General features: G+C 42.8%; 1 protein-coding gene across 1 annotated transcript; it reads right to left on the minus strand.

The window, feature by feature from the left end:
- Window positions 1-6,132: 6,132 nt before the first annotated feature.
- On the minus strand, window positions 6,133-10,399 carry LOC111981565 (H/ACA ribonucleoprotein complex subunit 2-like protein). Its single transcript, XM_024012891.2, has 4 exons — window positions 10,113-10,399; window positions 9,777-9,846; window positions 9,570-9,675; window positions 6,133-6,755 (listed from the first exon to the last, which is right to left on the minus strand). Exons 1-4 carry the CDS (start codon window positions 10,291-10,293, stop codon window positions 6,630-6,632), a joined length of 483 nt encoding a protein of 160 aa, XP_023868659.1. The 5' UTR covers window positions 10,294-10,399; the 3' UTR covers window positions 6,133-6,629.
- Window positions 10,400-23,828: the final 13,429 nt, after the last annotated feature.

Below are 23,828 nucleotides of genomic sequence, written 5' to 3' on the forward strand. Positions count from 1 at the left end.
GTTTTTCGATCTATAACGTTATTTACGGTTCTGTTATCTAGGGGTTCCATCCACCACCGTCCATCGTGGTAACTACTAGCACAAGTGTTATTGAGCAAGGKKKKTTTTATATGTATAGGAAGTAGCGGCAAGAGAACCAATGAAGATACATATGGTGCATAGGATGTAACGATAGAAAAGTATACATGGTCTGAACCACTGATAATAGCATGAGGTGTTATTGTTATTGTAGGCATTTAAGAATTGTTGAAGATGCACATGGGGTGGTGTGGGTGTAAATACCTAAGTCCACCACTGCCCATTGGATCTACAGGTATAGGATAACATGTCTCAGGATCTCAATCGAGGGTAACATGTCTCAGAGGATAACATGTCTCATTAGTAATGAGAATAACATGATAACACGTCTCCTTAGTAATGAGGATAACATGTCTCAGAGGGTAACATGACTCATTAGAGATRACATGACTCATCAGTGGAGTTTGATGTAGAACGTTATTATGTATGTGGAGATATGAAAGGAGAAAGTACTATTTCCGAATATGCTGTTACTAGAGATAAAGTAACATATGAGAAGTATAATGGGTTACGACAGATAAAGTAACATATGAAGAGTATAATGGGTTACTAGAGATTTGATGAAGTAACAATAGAAAAATGTATTATATACAACTTGCACACCCACATGTAGACGTACGTAAGTGGTGTAAAAAGTATAAAGAGAAATTAATAGTATAATGGGTTACTATGTTTTATAAAGTAACAATATAGCAATGTATAATGGGTTACTAGAGTTGAACCTCTCTGGGATATGTGGGACGGTAGCGTCCCACCTGGCCAACATCCAGTGAAAATGCAGAGCGCCAAATTCAAATAAATTACTATAAAAATTAAAGCTCGTAAAAGGTAAGGCATGAATTATATCTTTATTTCTGAGTTTTGTGTCGCACCTGGAGGGTTGAAATAGGATTGTCTGTGTTTGTTTACTGGGGTGATGTCCTGAGATAATAGCATTGTTTGCTTTCGCCGTAAAGCCTTTTGGAAATATGACATGTTGGCTGGATTCACAACAAGTGTAGCTTTAATTTGGTGTATTGCATGTGTGATTTCATGAAAGTCATGAAAGACAAAAAAGTATTGACTTTTTTGTCAAGTTCTTTAAATGTGCTGAGAATGTTCCAAAGCCAAATCTATCCTGCATCATTACCAGAAAGTTGTGGGAAGGTTGAATGCAAAATAACCATAGGACAACTACGCTCTAACCACGCTGTAATAAACATATGGTTCTCAGAACGTTATGTGCTAGCTCGGATGCCTGCCCATCACCCTTCAGTCATATGGGTGCCAGCGGTTGGAGGGCATGCCTGTGTGGTGATACTGATGATTTGTTTACATAGCAGGTTAGAATAATTAACGAGGCAGGTTAGGTGAATTAACATGGCAGGTTAGGAGAACTAATGCAGCAGGTTAGGTGAATTAATGTAACAGGTTAAGAGAATGAGGTTAATGTTAGGAAAAGAGTTAGGGTTAGGCTTAGCTACAATGCTACATTTGTCAACAACTGTTGTCCCTGACGCAATCACTAGATGGAGCTGTAGGCCTACGAGATCTAGCCACGACAATATAAACTTAAACAACCCAGCTGTGGAGACAAATCATCAGTATCATAACACCTGCCTCACGCCCGGGGCTGGGAATTATTGCTCAACAGAATGTGATTAAAATCAATACATCTCCCACTATACCTGCTCCATCACTCAGTGCAGACATCCACACACCTGTCTGATAAACTGACTGTACTGCAGAGAGGGAGGGAGGGAGAGGGAAAGAGAGAGAGAGAGAAAGTGAGAGAGAGAGAAGAGAGGGGAGAGAGAGGGGGGGGGAGGAGGGAGGGAGGGGGAGGGAGGGGAGGGGGGGGGGGGGGGAGAGAGAGAGAGGGGGAAGAGAGGGGGAGAGAGAGAGGGGGAGAGAGAAAGAGAAAGAGAGAGACAGAGAAGAGAGAGGGGGAGAGAGACAGAGAGACAGAGAAGAGAGGGGGAGGAAAACAGGTGTCAGCTTGAGTGGGGTGGTGAACATGTTGGTTGTTGTTGGTGTGCCCAGCAGTGTGACCTGGGGCAGCGTTGTACTCTCAGTAAGTGAGGAGATTAGGGGAAACGGCACGTGTTAGGTTATGGCGCGTGCTACGGTGAATTAGGGAGGAGGAGGCAGGCAGCAGGTGCACTGTTGAAACAATAAACATCCACACGGACAGAGCCAAACTCCAAATAATTCATCCAGCTCGCAGCACAGAGGAGAGGGAGAGGGCCAGGGGGATGACACAGCTGTATGGGTTTCGTAAGTCATGCCACAGGAGGAGGAGGCCTTTGGTGCCGCTGTCTGCCTGCCTGCCTTCTTTCTCTGTTTTTCCATCTCTGCTGCTCATCCATGGATCTCCCTTTGACAGCCCGCTTAGATGTTGAACATGTCAATATAGCACTGTCAGATAGAAGATGACAGAGAGGAACACGGCGAGAAAATAGGATCAGATGAAGCGAGATAAGAAATGACACATCAAGACAGCATCCAAATGACATGGTCACTGTCAAATGCTCTATTAGTCTTTGTCCAGAAGACACGCAGGTCCAATCAAAAACGCATATTTTGAACAATGGGCAAAAATATATTACTTKTGTATATACTCCTCTAGGAAAACCAATGGTCCAAACCTCATGTCTATATCATAATCCATTCCATTCACAATCCATAATCCAGGCTCAACGTTGAACTCTTCATCTTTCTTCTCGAATCCAGAGGACATAAAACAATATAGAGGTAAGATAGACATCAATTTTGAGACATGAGATGTAGTATTTTCATATTTTAGGATAATACGCTTTGATATTAATGAGAAATTCCTGTTCTTTTTTGAAGATTTCTCACAAAAAAAGCATATCTATGTGAAATGTCAACGGAGCACTGAGCATTCCTCAAACTTTCTATTTTCAAAGCCTTATACATGTAATTCAGCTCGTGTCATGCTAATTTAGCTTTTTGYGACCTGTGGAAACAGCTTAACAGATGACTACAACAACATGTAAAATCCTCAAAAGTCACAGAGAAAGCGGCCCCACTCTGTCAACAGAGCTTGTTGCTTATAGAGTACMACAGTATGAGTCATWATACCCATAAAACCTAGTGGTCAAACAAAGTAATGGCTCCAATTGTTTTTCCACCATTCATCTTTCCCAAATGGGATTTTAGAATAACTTAAAATAAGGGCTGTGTTTCGTGTAGGCTTACACTGTCGTGATGTTTTAATAACCATGTAAATCTCTCTCGGACAAGGTGACTTTTATCAATATATTTTCCTGTATTTAACCCTTAAAAATGAATTGCTAATTAGCTGCTAATGTGGCTATCATACAGAACTACAAATGCCATGATGATCTGGATGAGACTGCCGAATCAAGGCAAAGGTAAGAATCTCTGGATTAACGATCTAATGTTAGATAATGTAGTAATTAATACATTGGCTAAATTTCCTTAGATTGACAATTCTGTGAACTGTCTTGGGCAAGTTTTACATTTACACAATTTACACAATTTCTGAGAGTAAATAGAGCCGAATATATTGATAAAAGTCACCTTGTCCGATAGAGATTTACAGTTATCAAAATGTCACACCAGGGCAAGAGGAAGTCTACACAAAACACAGCCCTTACTTTAAGTGTTTCTAAAATTCCCTATGGGAAAAATGAATGGTGGAAAACTATTGGAACCATTTCCCTGCTAGTTTTCTATTATCAGATATATTAGATTACAAAATCCCAAAACTTTTTGGATATAATGTTAATATGTTAGAGAAATACCCCCCTGAAAGATGCAGAACATGAAGAATCCTATTTGTCTTGGTAAAATGTATTTTATAACATAAGGAAGTAACATTTCATCACCAAAGCGTGTTTTCACTCACTCTTGGCAGTTGTAAAGTTGTAAACTCAACTACGGCTGTAACATCTGCCACAGAGGKTCAGCTAGGCTGCACTTAACAGGGAATTGAGGTCTATGAGGAATGTTTGGAGGACAGAAAAAACACTTTATGGATTTCTTAACACACACACATTCTGAAGAAGAGATCAGGTTATGTAAGAGAGCAGACCTCATCCTAAACCTGAAGGCCCAGCTCGATCCACCCACCATGCTGTTTACTAAAACAGAGCTGACCTATGAGGTTTGTTTGGTAAACGGAGAGAGAGCACCACGCAGTTCTGTTCCTGTCACCCTGCTCCTGGACACAGGCCACCCGTCTCCTACTCCTCTGACGCCGAGGTGTTCTGTTGTGCAAACAGGGCCACTAACAGCCAGGGATGTTTCACACAGGAAGGACATCCACACGTCCTTGGTTGGTCATAACCTCCATCTCTCCAACTGCACAAAGTTGTTCTGTTCTCCAACTACTGTRCGTCATCCAATGGCAAATTAAACTATCTAAAGTACTTTTCTAGTCTCTGAAGTCTTGACAACAAATTTTCCTTAAGTTCCTAAATAAACGCTGGGGGAAATAAGTGTATCCGAAAACCAAATGACCCCTCAAAAACAGCATACGTTTCAGGCACTAAAGTGAGAGTACACTTCTCTTTAATGAAACAGCCGAGATAAGGCCCTTACAACCAAATCTGTTAGTATGATAGAAATAAACCCTGACTAGTACTGAGAGCACGTTAAATCTTAACTAAGAATTGTTTTTGTATATTGGCAAAAATATCTAATGAACTCTCTGTCCTTGAAGTTYTTTGTTCAGACACCTCCCAATTTAGGTGGTCTCAAATAAAATATATAAATTCAAAGCTAAATAATATCCATAGATATCCACCAGATTGGGGAAGAGAGCAGACAAAATGGAAAGGATTATCTCCATCTTTGTCATGCCATAATTTCCAAGAAATACATCTGGAAAGTAGTAGATGTTATCTTCAGCTCAAGTTCCTTCTTGGATGTGGTGCCCTGATGGACTGAAATCTCTGCTTTTATACATGTGGAAAATAATTCAACTGTCGAAACAGATAAAACAAGCAACATAAAGCTTGGCCCGGTGGGGACTGAGCAGAGGTGATGTGATCCCTTTCAACAGCCCACACATGCAATGTTTCCTCACCAAATACAGAGCAGCACTACCCTGATTCACCCCATTCAGTTCACACAATGGTTTACTGTGTGAGGGAAAGTGGACATAACATTGTGAAATATTTTGAAGCTCAGAACCCAACGACCATCACATTATGAAAGCCATACTTTAAATGGAAAGTTAACGAATTAATGGATTTTAAACTGAAAGACCGAATAACAGCAGGTGAAACCCGACTAAGCTGACACCTAAAGGAATGTCTACATTGAAACATGACTACTGCCACCTTGTGGTTGTTGTAATTGCATCCTTGACAGTGATGGGAGTATGGTATCACTCAGTATCATAGGATAATTTTGCCCACAACCTACTCCAATACCAAGGGTGATACATGCAAAAATATGTAATTATTGAGCTATATTCAGCTCAATGTTTACAGATAAGAGGGCATTTGTTTAGAAGTTTAAGACAAAAAAACATCTGAAAATGTGATTGGTAGCAGGGAACAGCAGACAAACAAACATGCCCTACTAGCTTAATGTTCCAACCATATTGGTCTTTCAATAATGGCAATCTCAAACGCCCACTTAKGCTTTTGTCAAACATTTACATCATTCATTTTCTCAGTCACCATCATTGGATTCATGATGCAAACGTATTCCCCCTCAAAAGTAAAGCAGACKTTGCATCGAGATTTACAAAAGAAACAAGTATTTATTGCATCAATACAGCATTGCATCACATACCAATTTACCTTCCTCAAAACAGAATCAAAATAACCTTTATGCAAAGGAAAATGTCCATATGCCTGTAAAAAACACATCTAAAACAAACAATGAATCAAACTTTACCTACCAAATTAGGAGTTATGATACAGTAGTTTACAACTGCAATGAGAACGGGATCGCAATAAATGATTTCATGTTTAACTGAGCAGGCATCCTGTAGTCCCATATGGCCACTCAATTAGAACTGGCTGTTCAAGCGAACAAAAAAGTACACACAAGATAATCTCAGCATATTATCTGTAACCTAATCTTGACCATTCAAATACAAAGAGGCCGGTCACGATATAGTATTGTAGAATCAAGCCGGTGCAGACTTTTCATATTTAAATGACAAATGTATGTTTTAAAGCAATGCAAGCCATAGTAGCGGTGACATTTAAATCACACACCAGTAACACACTAGAATATTCAAAATGTCCTTGGCCGTAGACAATGCATGGATCCCACAGAATGAGGAAAATACAGTTATGTCCAGCTACAGTTAAGACAGCACATACTTAACACCCAAATATGGGGGTGTCATCTACCTTATGCCTTGTTGACATTTTATGGGGATCACTGCTAGTGTATGATATTCCCGGTTCAATGTACACAGCGAGATATACTACAACACCCTGTAGCTTGGCACAAGTGTGAAAGTCCATTTCACTCCCTCGTTAATTCTGCCTACAGCCAGACATTCTCAGATACCATAGGGGTTTGCCTGTCCATCTGAGTCCACCAGCCAGTGACATGTATCAGAGGGGTTTAGGCAGGGAAGAAACCTCATCGAAACACTCATCATAKGCCTCCTTATAGTCCTCGTGAGATTTGATCATGATGACGCAGGTGGGCCGCTTTGAGCCAGCAGACGAACCAAGGTCCTGAGGAGACAAATAGCAGGGTTATAAGGCAATCATTCACATCACCATATGTTTAGTTGGACTAGACATGAAACCCCTGAACAAATGGGACGGTATGTGATTTACTGCTGGAAAACTAACAYAGGTCAGCAATTCATAATAAGCTATAGGTATCTGTCAATATAAAGTATATAATATAATGGAAACACTTGAGTAAATGAGGGATACAAAGTATTTAGAAAGCAGGTGCGTCCACACAGGTGTGGTTCCTGAGTTAATGAAGCAACTAACATCCAAATAATACTTAAAGGTAATGTATAAAAATGCCCAGGTGTCCATTGCTTTGGCTACCATGGCTAGAAGAGATCCGACTTTGAAAGAGGGRTCTCAAAGGAGCATAGGGGGTTTAAAGTAGAGGTCGACCGATTAAGATTTTTAACGCCGATACCGATTATTGGAGGACCAGAATAAAGATAGAAGATATATTTGTAATAATGACAATTACAACAATACTGAATGAAAAATGAACACACATTTTAASTTAATATAATACAYAAATAAAATATATTTAGTGTCAAATAAATAATGAAACATGTTCAATTGGTTTAAATAATGCAAAAACAGTGTTGGAGAAGTAAAAGTGCAATATGTGCCATGTAAAAAAGCTAATGTTTAACTTCCTTGCTCAGAACATATGAAAGCTGATGGTTCAATATACCCAGTTCTTCAATATTCCCAGTTAAGAAGTTTTAGGTTGTAGTTATTGTAGGAGTCATGACGCGTCGACTATTTCTCTCTATACCATTTGTATTTCAAATACCTTTGACWWTTGGATGTTCTTATAGGCACTTTAGTATTGCCAGCCTAATCTCAGGAGTTGATAGGCTTGAAGTCATAAACAGCGMTGTGAGTCAAGCATTGCTAAGAGCTGYTGACAAACACAGTAAAGTTTGAATGAATGCTTACGAGCCTGCTGCTGCCTACCACCACCCAATCAAATATCAAATCATAGACTTAATTATAATAAACACAGAAATACGAGCCTTTGGTTATTAATATGGTCAAATCCAGAAACAATCATTTCGAAAACAAAACGTTTATTCTTTCAGTAAAATACGGAACCGTTCCGTATTTTATCGAACGGGTGGCAACCCTAAGTCTAAATATTGCCATTACATTACACAACCATCAATGTTATAATTATGTAAAAATCTTGCAAATTAGTTCGCAACGAGCCAGACGGCMCAAACKGTTGCATATACCCTGACTCTGCGWGCAATGAACGCAAAAGACGTGACACATTTTCCCTATTTAATATTGCCTGCTAACATGATTTTATTTTAACTAAATATGCAGGTATAAAAAATATATACTTCTGTGTATTGATTTTAAGAAAGGCATTGATGTTTATGGTTAGGTACATTCGTGCAACGATGGTGCTTTTTTCCCGCAAATGCGCTTTTGTTAAAACGAAGTAGGCTGTGATTTTGATGATAAATTAACYGGCACCGCAGTGATTATTTGCAACGCAGGACAAGCTAGTTAACCTAGTAATATCATCAACCATGTGTAGTTAACAAGTGATTATCTTAAGATTGATTTTTATAAGATAAGTTTAATGCTAGCTAGCAACTTACCCTGGCTCCTTGCTGCACTCGCGTAACAGGTGGTCAGCCTGCCACGCAGTTTTCTCGTGGAATGCAACGTAATTGGCCATAATCAGCATCCAAAAATGATGATTATCGATTGTTATGAAAACTTGAAATCTGCCCTAATTAACCAGCCATGCAGATTCTGGATCAGCACCTGACAGGGCGTTTTCCACCCCCATCAAGAAAACACCAAATAATGGCGTTGCATCTCCAATAGTTCTAGACACTTGTAGAATCTATGCCAAGATGCAGTTCTGACAGCTTGTGGTGGCCCAACACCCTATTAAGACACTATGCTGGTATTTCCTTTATTTCGGCAATTACCTGTAACGTAAAATCACCCCATTTCGCACAAATGTGCGCCACCGCAACATTCAAACGAGGCTACAAAGAAAACTAATGGGACTCTAGCGACTGTGTTGACTTCAAAATCGRGGGTATGAACTAGGTTTCTATTCAAGCATTGATTGACATGGTACTGGCTCTATAGTATTGGAGAAAAGTTGAAAAAACAGACCCTCCGTTACATGTCATGTCGTAACAYACAGCAACTATTTCTGTCTTACAATCTCTCTCCACCAGGTGTTGCACTTCTTTCATCATTTAAAAACAAGAAATGGACAGTGACGGGGGTAAGGGGGGATACCTAGTCAYTTTTTGCGTCATCATTGCATGCGATCATCATTCTCAAAGCCGCTGTTTACTTCTAAGATCACYTTAGCACCGCCCTAAAAACCCGATTCAAATTCGACACAAACCTTCAAATAGGTATGTAATGACACATTATATAAACTCTTTATAGGTGTTTTATTTACATTTTAGAGGTGATAAGGTGATAAGTTGGACAGATCAAGTGAAAAAAAGCATTTTCCCCACACAACATCTCCTTCTCACTTTCACGCATTAGTTTCGCTTCCCCACCCGCCATTTTTAAAAAGACCTGACGGGGCTCATTGCCTGCTTGAATTATGCAGAAACGGGCAGCATTTAGGTCATGTAATTGATAATGTTGGAAAGGGGAGAAATTGTGCTTTACAATGGTATTGACATTACAGTTTATCTGTTAGTATTRCGTTTTTGGGACGCTAAAATATGGGCAATTGTACGGACSAAGGCGATGTACGAGTTTACATTATATGGTTTACATTTTCCTCCAAGATGTATAGGTAAAATGGTTACTCACCACTTTTGAGGGAATGTAGGCATATGGCAAACTCCTGTCCTCACACATGACTGGTAGATGGCAGTAAACATCGATTGGAAGAGTATCCCCAGCCAACACCACAATGCTGCAAAATAAGTTTGAATATATTAGTTATCTGGCTGATACACCCGAACAGGGGATAATGCACCACGCAGCTAACATTAGCACACTGAGAACAAAGCTTACCCAGTTTCTCCTTTGTTGATAAACTTCTGGACTTCTTTCACTCCTCTGCGAATTTGTTTGAGCTTGGATGCTGAAAAGGGACAGAAGAGCGTTGGAAATAAGAAACCTGCTAGTCTTGTTGGTTGACTGTGTGGCAACAAACATTTCAGTTGCCAAATCGCTAGCTAGGACAGTGCTAACGTAGCATGTTAGATAACTTTCACTATTTACCTATTTACCAAGTTACACCACTTGGCTAGTTAACTTACCTGACTGTATATTGCTAGCAAATCCATGTAATATCTTAGCATGTTTCTGGCAGTAGGTACATGAAGCTAATAAGACTGGTTAAATTACCCTTTTTTACACATTTGTAAAGCTTCTTGCTTAGCTTCTTGGTGGCCAGTGGATTCGCGATTGGGTTGATGTTTGCGATCAACTCTTGATACGATTTCTCTGTCACTCCAGTCTCCGTCCCTCCGGTCTCCGTCGCTCCAGCCTCCTCCTTGATGCCCTTTTCCTTCTTTACCTTTGTCATGTTTTTGATTAAACAAATAATATTTAACAAAACGTGTGCTTGCTGTTTGCAGCGTGCTTTACAAGGGAAAAAAAGCTACACACGTGCTGCCTAAAAGGGTTTCCGGTAGTTGCGACGTGTTTCCGACACGCATGTATTTTTTTGGGCCGACTACACCCACAAAGTTGTATTGCCGCCACCTACTGTGCGGGAGGAAAACAAAAAGATCCCACAAAACGGGAACATTGTGTAGGTGGGGGAAAAAATACTGTATATTCAGACTACCAACAACAATAAAAACATCCTATTTATTTATTTAAAAACAAAAAAGTCAAGTGGGGGATGGGATATCTTCTAATGCCAGTACCCCATGTAGGTTCTCTTTCAAGTATTCGTTTTGSTATTTCACTTATGGGATATGCCCCTAATGTATTAGTCAGAAGCCTTTATTACACTACGCAAGCCATAATTGTCTGGATGTCGAGACGTGTGCGTCGGGGAAGGGTGTCCCTCCAACCCTATAAAAGGTTTGACGCAGCATCTCTGAGTCATTCAAACACGTCTTCTCGCTTTTCATCAGAAAGCTTACCTCAACACAACTGCATTTTACAGAAGTAGCTAAACTGTCCAAAGGCGTGAGCTTACAACTCGCTCGCTGTGGGCTATTCTCAGGACTGTGTGGAGGTGGATATTTTCATTTTCCTTCACCTTTGTTAGAGGAAAATTATTTGAGGGAGGCAAGGTGTACAGCTGTAACACATTCACAACCAAGTTAGCTGTATCCAAACWGTGACTAGTCGTTAGCAAGCTAGCCACCACACTAGCTTGCTTTTGTGAGTTTTACTTCGACAAGAGACGTTTTTACTAGCTACACCAAGCTATCTTTTCTAATCTGTATTTTCGGGAAACGGTATCCGGCCATCAAACAAGTTCCACCGTTGGAGATAACCCACTAATCACTAGCTATGTGACTAGCCAACTAAGATAGTTTTCTTCTGACAGCTAAAAACATAGCATCCCAGCTATGGCGACAAAAGCATTCCCACCCCAAACGAGGAGAACGAATATGCTCCTGTGGAAGCAAGATATCGGCCAAGGACACCCACTTGGTGTGCTCCGCTTGCCTTGGGCTGCAACATGTCCAGGAAGCATTAGCTTCCCCCGGCTCCTGTCCACACTGTGACCTTTTCACTGTAAAGAGCCTCCGTCACAGGCTAGCCTGAGTCAACAGGAACCTAAAAAGGGGCCATGGACTCTGATGACTCATCAGAGTCCATGGATATCCCCACGGGGAATCCTGGAGCGACCAGCTCGGTGCCATTGCCCCGCTGTTGTAGGACTCCAGTAACAACCTCGCAACCTCCCTGCCTGGCTTCCTGACTGGAGACAACGACCCCATAGGATTTTCTGAACGCCACCTTTCAGAATCATCTGATGGAGATGAAGACTCCTTCATCCCCTCAGGCCAGGCCACCAATCCTCCTGCCGAGGATTCTGAAACCGGACACGCAGGTGGTGCGCCACCCCCACCAGCTCTCTGTGTGAACCTGCAGAACGTGTGCAAATGCGCTGCGGATAAACAGGTGATTCCCTGGCCCAATGCAGTAGCATAGACCACCAAGTCCCGCTATGAGGGTAAGAGGCTACCCAAAGCCAAACGGGTGGCCAGGCAATTACTACCAGTCATTCCAGAATGCCTGGAGGTGGTTACCCATACCTGGAGTACACTTTTCTCCTCCAAGAACCCTGTCCAAGGTGGGTCAGTGTTGGACTGCGTTGACATGGAAGGGATTGGGGTTGCCCACATGCCCCCCCCCCCAAATCAAATCACTGGTGGTTTCCCCATCTACACCCCAGCCAGAAGTCCTACATGACCTCGACTGGACCCACCTTACCAACCAAGTACGAGGGCTTACAGTCCTCCGCGACAGAGAAGGTCTACAGGTCGGTCGCCACAGCTGGGAGGGCTCTCAGCACCACCTCCATGGTCTCGGCATACCAAGCTGAGCTACAGGAGGAGATAGCGGTCACACTGGAGCCGGGTTTATGGGACGAGATCTGCATTGCCACAGACCTCAACCYGCGTCTGCTTWAAACCGCCGTCCAGGCGTCAGGAAGAGCGATAGGGTTCATGATATCCCAGGAGAGGGCGCRGTGGCTCAATCTATCCACGGTGTCTGCTAGTGAGAAGCTGAAGATCCTGGATGCTCCAGTAGACCCTAAAGGCCTTTTCGGTCCCACCGCCGAAAAGAAGCCTCCGTTCCCACCCATGGCACTGTGAGAGAAATGTTATGTTTATGTATCAAATCAATGCTACTTTCTAATTACTAATTAGATGGGTTCATGCAGGTGATTGACTGATCGTGTATGGAGGAATCCTCACTATCACTGATCCACAACTTGGCAGTACGCCCAGAATATTGACATGGGAACAATCGAGGTATCTCAGTTTCAAGGTCTCAACTTGGAGAGAGAGAGAGCCTCGTGAGGTATTGGTCAGTCATACATGCGAGCCACCGCTAGTGATGAATTAACTATGCTAAATCATGCAAATATAACTTGTCTGTGTATAGCCGTATATAAGACAAATGCTGGGACAGCTCCAGGAGAGCTCCTGATTGACATGTGTACTATGGTGCATTAAGTTTGTTGGAACCTCTCCAGCTTGCTGAAAGTAAAGAGTGATTCATTTTAAGATTGGCTTAAGGTGTCCCTGGTGTTGAATTTACACCACAGCACAAAGGAGCCGGCCGGCCACTAACCCCACCCAGGGGGTAAGAAGGAAGAAGTGGATGGCCTAGCGGTGTCCCCATCACCAGAGAGTCGAGAACGGCCTCCCCTAAGCGCGGTTCTATCTCCTCCGCCAATCCTGAGCTTGTTCCAGGGTGCAAGTTCCCAGGCACCTCAGTGTTCTTTCCGGCATGCTAGGCCCAAGACGGTGGCAACAGAACACAGCTCAAAGAGGAGAAGAGACAATGTTCAGGTGGATGCACCTACAAGGCCACCCTCTTGTCTCATAAACACTCCACAATGTCAGTTCACATTAAAAATGTTTACACTAGCGCAACCAGGCTTCAGGCCAAGGACACCGTCAGACMGGATGTTTCTCATAAAATCAAAACAAACAGGGTGCCTCCCTATAACGCCACCTGAGGGAGCTATCGCTCCTTCTGTGATGATAGGCCACATAAGAGCTCTCCCGGTGCGGGCCAGCCGAGCATGTGCAGTGCGTCATGGACTGTTGTACACCCTCCCCCCAACGGAGGGTGCTGCTGCTTCGTCTGTGGGGGGAATTCCCATCAGCCCTCTCTCGGAKAGAGAACTGGCGGGCATGCGCAGTTTCAAACTGGGTACAGGGCACGATAGACAAGGGATACAGACTACAATTCGCTGTCACCTCGCCTTGATTCAAGGGAATCACACACACTCAGSCTCAGGGAATCATACACACTCAGGCTCAGGGGGAATCAGCGCGTGTCCTCAAGGAGGAAATCACATCGCTAAATGGGAAAAGGGCAATAAGAATTGTTCCTCCTCAGCAATGGCACAGCGGTTTTTACTCAAGATATTTCCTAGTTCCCAAAAAAGGCGGACGGCATASGCCCGATCCTAGATCTACGTGCTTTGAACAGGCACATGAGAAAGTACACGTTCAGAATGTTGACACACACTGCTCTGCTACATTCTGTGCGCCCAGAAGATTGATGTTCGTGTCCGTCAACCTGAAGGACACTTACTTTCACATCTCAATATATCCTCCTCAGAGGAAATTTCTCAGATTTGCTTTTCTAGGCGTTATCTCAGAATTTCTGGTCCTCCCTTTCGGCCTCTCATTGTCACCTCTGGTTTTTACGAAGTGTACCGAGGCAGCCATAGCCCCACTCAGAGAAAGGGGCATTCAGCTGATGACATACATAGAAGGTTGGATGCTGTGCGCTCAATCGAGACAAGATGTCTTAGAACACAGTCAGCTCCTCTTGGAACACCTGACATTTTGAGGTTTCAGAATAAACACAGTAAAGAGCGTTCTGATTCCCACGCAGACAATCTCTTTCCTAGGCTTAAACCCTAGAKTCGGTATCATTCAAAGTTCGCCTTTCAGTGAAAGAATTGCCTAGCACTATTTCGCAGAGGGAACCTGGTCTCTTTCAAAACATGCCTGAGGCTGYTAGGTTTGATGGCAGCGGCTTTAGTAGTCATCCCAGGTTAGTAGTCATCCCCTCTTCTCTAGGTCTGAGCCCATTACGTCACAAACATCACGTGTACAGGTCTCCATAGACTACACAGTAGCACTGCACTCCTGGRGAAACCAGACGTTTCTGTCACAGGGTGCCCAGATAGGCACTGTTTTATCCAGAAAAGTAGTCACGACGGACGCATCTCTCTAGGGTTAGGGTGCGACTCACGAGGGAAGATTGGTCAACAAAGTGTGGGGGCCCCATCTCCGTTCTACTCACATAAACTACCTGGAACTCCTTGCTGTGTCTCTGGCATTAAAATCGTTTTTCCMATTTCTGGAGGGTTGTGTACTGGGAGTACTAAATCTGGGGGCAGATTTACTCTCCAGGGGGAACCCCCTATATGGGGAGTGGAAGCTCTACCCAGAGGGAGCCAATTCAGGTTGGCGATGCACTTCGGCATTCCAGCAGGGATCTTTTGCATCAAGGGAGAAACCCAGTCTCCCGTGTTCTTTTCTGAGGATTGGGATGCCCCGATGGGAGTGGACACGTTGGCGCACGAGTGGACACGCGTCTTTCTGTATGCTTTCCCCACACTGTCCCTGATTTCTCCCACCCTATCCAGGGTGCTGGAGAAGGGTATATCTCTCATACTAAGAGCACCACATTGGCCAGAGAACACTGACTAGCGGGGAGATCACGCAACTACTTTGCAGTCAACTGTGGCCCTCCCTCTGTGCGGGGACATACTGTGCAGGGAGATTTTCCATCTCACCAAACGGTTGGCACTCTGGGCCTGGCCCGTGAACGGTTAAATTTGAACACTGCCGGGCTTCCAAAATGTAATTTTGACTATTCAGAGTGCTAGAGCCTCATCCATCAGGTCACTTTAAGATTGTAAATGGCGTGTTTGAGAATGGTGCACTAAATCACAGATAGTGCATTAACTGTGCTCTGTCATTTCTACAGGCATTATTATACAAAGGAAAGCCTTTTTCTACTATTAAGGTATATCTGGCAGCTATTTTGGCTTGTCATGTGGGATTTAGGAGCACGACAGTGGGGCAACACCCGCTTGTCGCCCGTTTTATGAAGGTTGCACGTCATTTGCGGTCAGTGTCCAAACAGCTTGCCCCGTCGCAGGACTTATCAGTTGTTTTGGATGCACTATGCCAACAGCCTTTTGAGCCCCTGGATCAGGTGGATCTGAAGATGCTTTCATTTAAGACAGCGCTATTACTAGAACTGGAACATCAACGGTGGCATGTGTTGTGCCCAGTAAGCGCTCTRCGCATCTACATGGACAGGACTAAAGGGTTTACAAAATGTGATCAGCTGTTTGTTTCCTCTGCAAAACCTTACATGGGTAAAGCGCTCACTAGTGGGAGAGTAAAGGTCTTCCGTCTCCTGCTGGCTACAGGCTCATTCTACTAGAGGAATGGCTACGTCCTGGGMTTTATTTAAGGACATATCTAWCCAAGATATTTGTTCAGCAGCGAGTTGGGCTTCACCTCATACATTTGCAAAGTTTTATAGACTCGATGTCACTGCACCAACTCTGGCACATACTGTTTTACGTGTAGGATCTTCTGAGGGGAAAGGCCCATTTGTGTGATATATCGCACAGGGCAGTCGGTCGTCAGGATGAGCTTGTCTGGCAATACGGGAGTCAATATATCCCATGAGGGAAATACCGAAACGAATACTTGAAAAATAACTTTAGGTTACGACCGTAACCCCGGTTCTCTGATAGTATGACTGAGGTATTTCACCAGACCACCCTCCTTGAGCGAAGAAGAGGTGTTKCTTATTTTTGAATGACTCAGACACACTGCGTCTGACCTTTTATAGGGTAGGAGGGACACCCTTCCCCAATGCACACGTCTCGATGTCCAGCCAATAATGGCTGGCGTAGTGTAATAAAGGCTTCTGACGAATACGCTAGGGGCGTATCCCATAAGTGAAATACCCCACTCATACTATCAGAGAACCGGGGTTACGATTGCAACCTAAAGTCTTCCTGCTGCAGGCCCAGAAATGTTTTTGCTGGTGCCACAAATATGCCCAGTTTCTTTGATTTCTTCGTCACTTGTACTGTACAGTTATTAACTGTGGCAATGAACGCCACAAAATCCAACTGGCAACAAACATTCTCAATGGATTGTGGAGCCTCCACTACCATTTCTTCTACTATAGTGCATTCAGGAAAGTATTCCGAACTCTTGACTTTTTCCACATTTTATTACACTACAGCCTTATTCTAAAATGTATGAACGATTTTCCCCCCTTCATCAATCTACACACAATACCCCATAATGACAAAGCGTTAACAGTTTAAAAAAATATTTTAGCAAATTTATTACTAATAAAAACAGAAATACCTTATTTACATAAGTATTCATACCCTTTGCTATGAGACTCGTAATTGAGCTCAGGTGTATCCTGTTTCCATTGATCATCCTTGAGATGTTTCTACAACTTGATTGGAGTCCACCTGTGGTGAATTCAATTGATTGGACATGATTTGGAAAGGCACGCACCTGTCTATATAAGATCCCACAGTTGACAGTACATGTCAGAGCAAAAAAAACAAGCCATGAGGTCGAAGGAATTGTCCATAGAGCTCCGAGACAGGATTGTGTCGAGGCACAGATCCGGGGAAGATGTCTGCAGCATTGAAGGTCCCCAAGACAATAGTGGCCTCCATCATTCTTAAAAGGAAGAAGATTGGAACCACCAAGACTCTTCCTAGAGCTGGCTGCCTGGCCAAACTGAGTAATCRGGGGAGAAGGGCCTTGGTCAGGGAGGTGACCAAGAACCCGATTGTCACGCCCTGGCCATAGAGAGGCTTTTATTCTCTATTTTGGGTAGGCCAGGGTGTGACTAGGGTGGGCATTCTAGTTTMGTTATTTCTATGTTTTCTGTTTCTATGTTTTGTCCGGGTATGGTTCTCAATCAGGGACAGCTGTCTATCGTTGTCTCTGATTGGCAATCATACTTAGGCAGCCTTTTTCCCACCTGTGTTTTGTGGGTAGTTGTTTTCTGTATAGTTTATGCACCTTACAGAACTGTTTCGGTTTCTTCACGTTGTTATTTTGTTCAAGTGTTTTGGTTAATAAATAATCATGAACACTTACCACGCTGCGCTTTGGTCCGATCATCATTACGACGAGAGCCGTGACACCGATGGTCACTCTGACAGAGCTCAAGAGTTCCTCTGTGGAGATAGGATTTTCTAGAAGGACAACCATCTCTGCAGCACTCCACCAATCAGGCCTTTATGGTAGATTGGCCAGAAGGAAGCCATTCCTCAGTAAAAGGCACATGACAGCCCGCTTGGAGTTTTCCAAAAGGMACCTAAAGGACTCCCACACCATGAGAAACAAGATTCTCTGGTCTGATGAAACCAAGATTGAACTCTTTGACCTGAATGCCGAGCGGCACATCTGGAGGAAACCTGGCACCATCCCTACGGTGAAGCATGGTGGTGGCAGCATCATGCTGTGGGGATGTTTTTCAGCGGCAGGGACTGAGGGAAAGATGAACGGAGCAAAGTACAGAGAGATCCTTGATGAAAACCTGCTCCAGAGCACTCAGGATCTCAGACTGGGGTGAAGATTCACCTTTCAACAGGACAACGACCCTAAGCACACAGCCAAGACAACGCAGGAGTGGCTTCAGGACAAGTCTCTGAATGTCCTTGAATGAACATCTCTGGAGAGACCTTAAAATAGCTGTGCAGCGACGCTCCCCATCCAACCTGACAGAGCTTGAGAGGATCTGCAGAGAAGAATGGGAGAAACTCCCCAAATGCAGGTGTGCCAAGCTTGTAGCGTCATACTTAAGAAGACTTGAGGCTGTAATCGCTACCAAAGGTGCTTCAAAAAAATACTGAGTAAAGGGTCTGAATACTTATGTAAATGTGATATTTCAGTTCTTTATTTTTTAAACATTTGCTAATATTTCTGAAAACCTGTTTTTGCTTTGTCATTATGGGATATTGTGTGTAGATTAATAACAAAAAAATTAAATGTAATACATTTTTAGAATAAGGCTGTTAAAATGWGGAACTAGTCAAAGGGTCTGAATACTTTCCGAATGCACTGTACATCATCACATCTTTCAACTCGATGAATCGCCTCCGCATAGGTATTCCCGATGTACCGTCATGACTTTTGCCAATTCCATCTCCTTTACCCTTACAGGGCACTCCATGAATTCAGGATCATGATCCCCACCACAGTTACAACACCCTATATGCCGATCTTCAGTGTACTCCATCCTTCTACAAACATTTGCAACATGGCCAAAACCTTTGGAGTTGTTGCCCTGTAGTGGTTTGGAGACAAAAGATCTTACCTTACATAGCCTAGATCAACAAGGACAATAACCACCCGAGCCACTGCCTGTTCACCCCACTTCCATCCAGAAGGTGAGGTCAGTACAGGTGCATCAAAGCTGGGACAGAGCGATTTGAAAAACAGCTTCTATCTCAAGGCCATCAGATTGTTAAACAGCCATCACAAGCACAGAGAGACGGCTGCCTACCTACGGACTTGATATCATTGGCCACTAATAAATGTAACACTAGTCACTTTAATAATGCCACTTTAAGAATGTTTACATATCTCGCATTACTTATCTCATATGTATATACTGTATACGGTATCCTACACTATCTATTGCATCTTAGCTGCTCTGTCACTGCTCATCCATATATTTTATATTTATATATTCTCATCCCATTCCTTGACTAGATTGTGTGTATTAGGTTTTGTTGTGGAATTTGTTAGATATTAGGTTTTGTTGTGGAATTGTTAGACATTACCTGTTAGATACTGCTGCACTGTCGGATCTAGAAGCATAATCACTTCACTACACTCTCAATAACATCTGCYAACCATGTGTATATGACCAACAAAATGTGATTTAATTTGTGTAGGGAGGTGCTCTTTATCAAAAAACAATTGAACCAAAAGATTTTCTCATTTTTTTCCCCGCCGATCACCATTCGGGTCAGGCGACGGGCACCAACCACACTTTGGATTCTTGAGGTATTCAACTTCTACTTCCATAGACACCCCGGAGATGGCTACTTTAACAGGGGCACCATTGCGAAGTTCAACTGATGTTACTTCGGAATTCGCGATTCTTGCAATTCCCTTATTTTAATCAGAAATACAATTAATCAGAACAAAGCCCACTTCTGGTCACTCTGATTCACTCCACTTTTCACAGTGCATGCTACACCTTCTTTGAGACCTCAAAACAGATCTTGAATATCATTGCTTATTCAAAAAACAAAGTCATCMTTATTCGACATAGGCCTACTATCATCATCCAGTCCAATTTTATACAGATTTATTCTTGCGCCATTCTTTGATACTACTGTTTTCCATTCATAATCAACTTTATTAGACACGCTTCTTGATTCATACTTGACATCCACTTCGTCATGATTCTCCGTCAAGCAAGTGTGGCTTCTTCGTGTGGCTTTCCGGCAGACTAGATGCTATGTTGCGTATTGTTGCCTTTCACAGTTTGGAAAGTGCATAGCACATTTGTTCACAAGAAAATGGGGAAAAAAGGAAATTGCACCTCCGTGTAAAGAGTTGGTCCCATGTTTCATGAGCTGAAATAAAATATCCAAGCAATTTTCCATACGCACAAAGCTTATTTCTCTCAAATGTTGTGCACAAATGTGTTTACATCCCTGTTAGAGAGCATTTCTCCTTTGCCAAGATAATCCATCTATCTGACAGGTGTTGCATATCAATAAGCTGATTAAACAACATGATCGTTACACAGGTGCACCTTGTGCTGGGGACAATAAAAGGCCACTTTAAAATGTGCAGTTTTGTCACACAATACAATAACACAGATGTCTCAAGTTTTGAGGGAGTGTGCGATTGGCATGCTGACTGCAGGAATGTCAACCATAAGCTGCCTCCGTAGTTTTAGATAATTTGGCAGTACGTCCTACCGGCCTTACAACCGCAGAGTATGTGTAACCACACCAGCCCAGGACCTCCACATCCTGCTTCTTCACCTGCGGGATMTTCTGAGACCAGCCACCTGGACAGCTGATGAAACTGTGGGTTTGCACAACYGAAGAATTTCTGCACAAACTGTCAGAAACTGTCTCAGGGAAGCTCATCTGCATGCTTGTCGTCCTCACAGGGGTCTTGACCTGACTACAGTCCGGTGTAAATGCTCACCTTTGATGGCCACTGGCACACTGGAGAAGAGTGCTCCTCACAGATGAATCCCGGTTTCAACAGTACAGGGCAGATAGGGAAGATGTTAGACAAYGTGTATGGAGTTGTGTGGGCGAGCGCTTTGTTGATCAACTTTGTGAACAGAGTGCCCCATGAAGGCGGTGGGCAGGCATAAGCTACGGTCAATGAACACAATTGCATTTTATCCATTGCAATTTGAATGCACAGAGATACCGTGATCAGATCCTGAGGCCCATTGTCACGCCAAYCATCCACCGCCATCACCTCATGTTTCAGCATAATGTCACAAGGATCGGTACACAATGCCTGGAAGCTGAAAATGTCCCAGTTCTTCCATAGCCTGCATACTCACCAGACATGTCACCCRTTAAACATGTTWGGGATGCTCTGGATCGAMATGTACGACAGTGTGTTCCAGCTCCCCACAATATCCAGCATCTTCACATATCCATTGAAGAGGAGTGGGACAACATTTCACAGGCCACAATCAACAGCCTGATCAACTGTATGCGAAGATGTGTCATGCTGCATGAGGCAAATGGTGGTCACGCCAGACACTGACTGGTTTTCTGATCTACGCSCCTACCTTTTTCTAAGGTATCTGTGACCAACAGATGCATATATGTATTCCCAGTCATGTGAAATCCATAGATTAGKGCCTAATGAATATATTTCAATTGACTGATTTCCTTTTATGAACTGTAACTCAGTCAAATCTTTGAAATTGTTGCATGTTGTGTTTATATTTTTTTGTTCAGTGTATATACCAGTATCACCAACACACCTCACCACCCCTTCCCACTACCTTGGTCCCAACAGAACTTACTCCAGCCCATCGGCCTGGGAGGCTGGTACCCCTTCTCTCAAAACCCCTGTAGTTCTCATGCACTAAAATCTCTGATATACAAAAATGTCTCTGCTGCTGCTACCATCAATTCAGTCTTCTGGGATTTCCTTTCCATCTGTGTGGTACAATTAATAACCATACCAATATCGCCAAGAAGCCACCTTTACTAAAGCACAAACTGTTCRGGTCACTCTGTACTGGCCTAATACTCACAGGGATCAYCTCCCTCACCCTTTGCCCACCATCGTCTACTTTCCTCAYTGCCTCAGCATGACACTTTCTGMACTGCTCTCACCCTGGAAATGTCAATCCGTCTCACTCGCACAGGACATTTCTGATCCCCAGATGTCTCCCAATTCCGTGGTATCCAATTGGTAATTACAGTTGAAACACKCCACCTTTTCCACCGAAACTACACTCGTTCGTCCCATGCCCTCCTGCACACAGCGAAATAATTTATATTTGTCAAATGGCAGTCAAGCATTGATTATCATGTCACCAGAATAAGACCCTCAATATTTATTGGAAAGGTACATTAAACTCATCACTGTGCACTTTAGCTACCCTGTGAAGTTCATCATAACTTATGTAAACATCAGCCTAATAGTACCACATACCATATTATCATGTCACTTCAAGTTTACTTCGATATGATGGTTATTATATAAATATTTGCACACAAAGGTGTTTCCACCGACATTTCTCACATAATTAGACAGACAAAAAGATCCCACCATGTCAAACAAACAMCATCTGTCGGCCTTTATAAAATTGTACCATAACTTTGTTTCCATCACAGCTGTCATTTAAAAAAAATATATACGGTATGACTTTACTTGCATAAAAACTGTGGATGGTTAATGACAAAGTCCACTTCACAAATAATGTTAGATACTCAGGCTGCGGAGTAGGACTACCGATCTTCACTACCACCGGCCCTTCAGAAAAACTCAATCTTTCTACCCTTTTCGACGAGCAAGTAACTTCATGTTCCTGGTGTTCTATTCTTCCAACTTTAGGACTAGCTTCAAACTTTCTTTTTCCAAATCTAAAAACTGATCACCTTGCAGAACCCACCTCCACATTTCAAATTATTAAACTGAAGTGACAAACAATTTTCCGATACATTTATTAAGGCAATAATGTGGTAATAATAATAATACTGTGGTAGTCTGAAAGCAAAATAGTTTGTTAGAGAACACCATAACTTCTCAACCACACGTGTGGTGCTTCATTTATAGGCAAAATGACTTGATAGAAAATGTTATCCATACAATCTATATGTTTTAAAAGGCTCTAAGATCCTTCTTAAAAGTGCCTTTAACTGAACCCATTTCCTAGMTGCATCACACACCATACTTTTTGGGTAATGCTAAACAAACATTTGTCTATATAAATACATAAATCCCAACATTTTCAATGTAAAAGGTGCCACCTTCATCATAAGGGACAATTACAGGTAACAGCACATTCTACGTAACCATCCCATCCTGTAATATCACAGATTCTCTCAAACGTCAAGAACTTTTAATTCTTACTTTTTTTTTAACGAAGTGCAGTGTGAATAATGCGACCTCCAGAAATGTACACAGTTCACATAATAATGTGGGAGAAATGTATGTGGACCTGAAACCAGAGACGTTCACAGTAACACAAAGGGTCCTTAAAAGAAACCTATCTTCCATTCACATTAGTAAACAAAAGGTTTTCATCAACCAGGTCTTATGCAAATATGCAGTATAACAATATCCTCAAGTACCTTTACATATCTTTAAATGTTAGTAAAAGAGCTAACGCCAGTGTTTTCCGTAAGTACGTGGAGTAGCCAGCCAAATAGAAAAAACAGCCAGATCCGGGCTGGAGGGGTCAAGGTGGGCATGCCCCCTGAGATTATTTATTTTTTATTTTTAACAAGCTCTATTTTGGTGGCCTCTGGTACATTCTAATGCCCTGATTCAATCCGAAATACACAGCTAAATGATTGAATACTTTGACTTTACCTCCCAGGGCCCGGTTTCCCAATGGAACTTAGGCTTACGTGTGTTTTAACTATGCATCTTTCCYACAACAACCAAAGATGTAACGTTTCCCAAAACACCACGCAGAAAGAACATTCGCCAAGTGCATCGTTCGAGCATGTGTCAATACTGATAGGCTCAAAAGAAAGGCAGCGATTTGTTTCCGTTCACCAAACAGATCCRTTCAAAAAAGAGCCATTCGTACGCGAACAACCCATCACTAGGCTACACTGGCAAGTCTTGACATGGGCTACGAATCCTAGGAAAATAGAAA

Source organism: Salvelinus sp. IW2-2015, linkage group LG20 (assembly GCF_002910315.2).
Source record: "Salvelinus sp. IW2-2015 linkage group LG20, ASM291031v2, whole genome shotgun sequence".
Classification (NCBI taxonomy): domain Eukaryota; kingdom Metazoa; phylum Chordata; class Actinopteri; order Salmoniformes; family Salmonidae; genus Salvelinus; species Salvelinus sp. IW2-2015.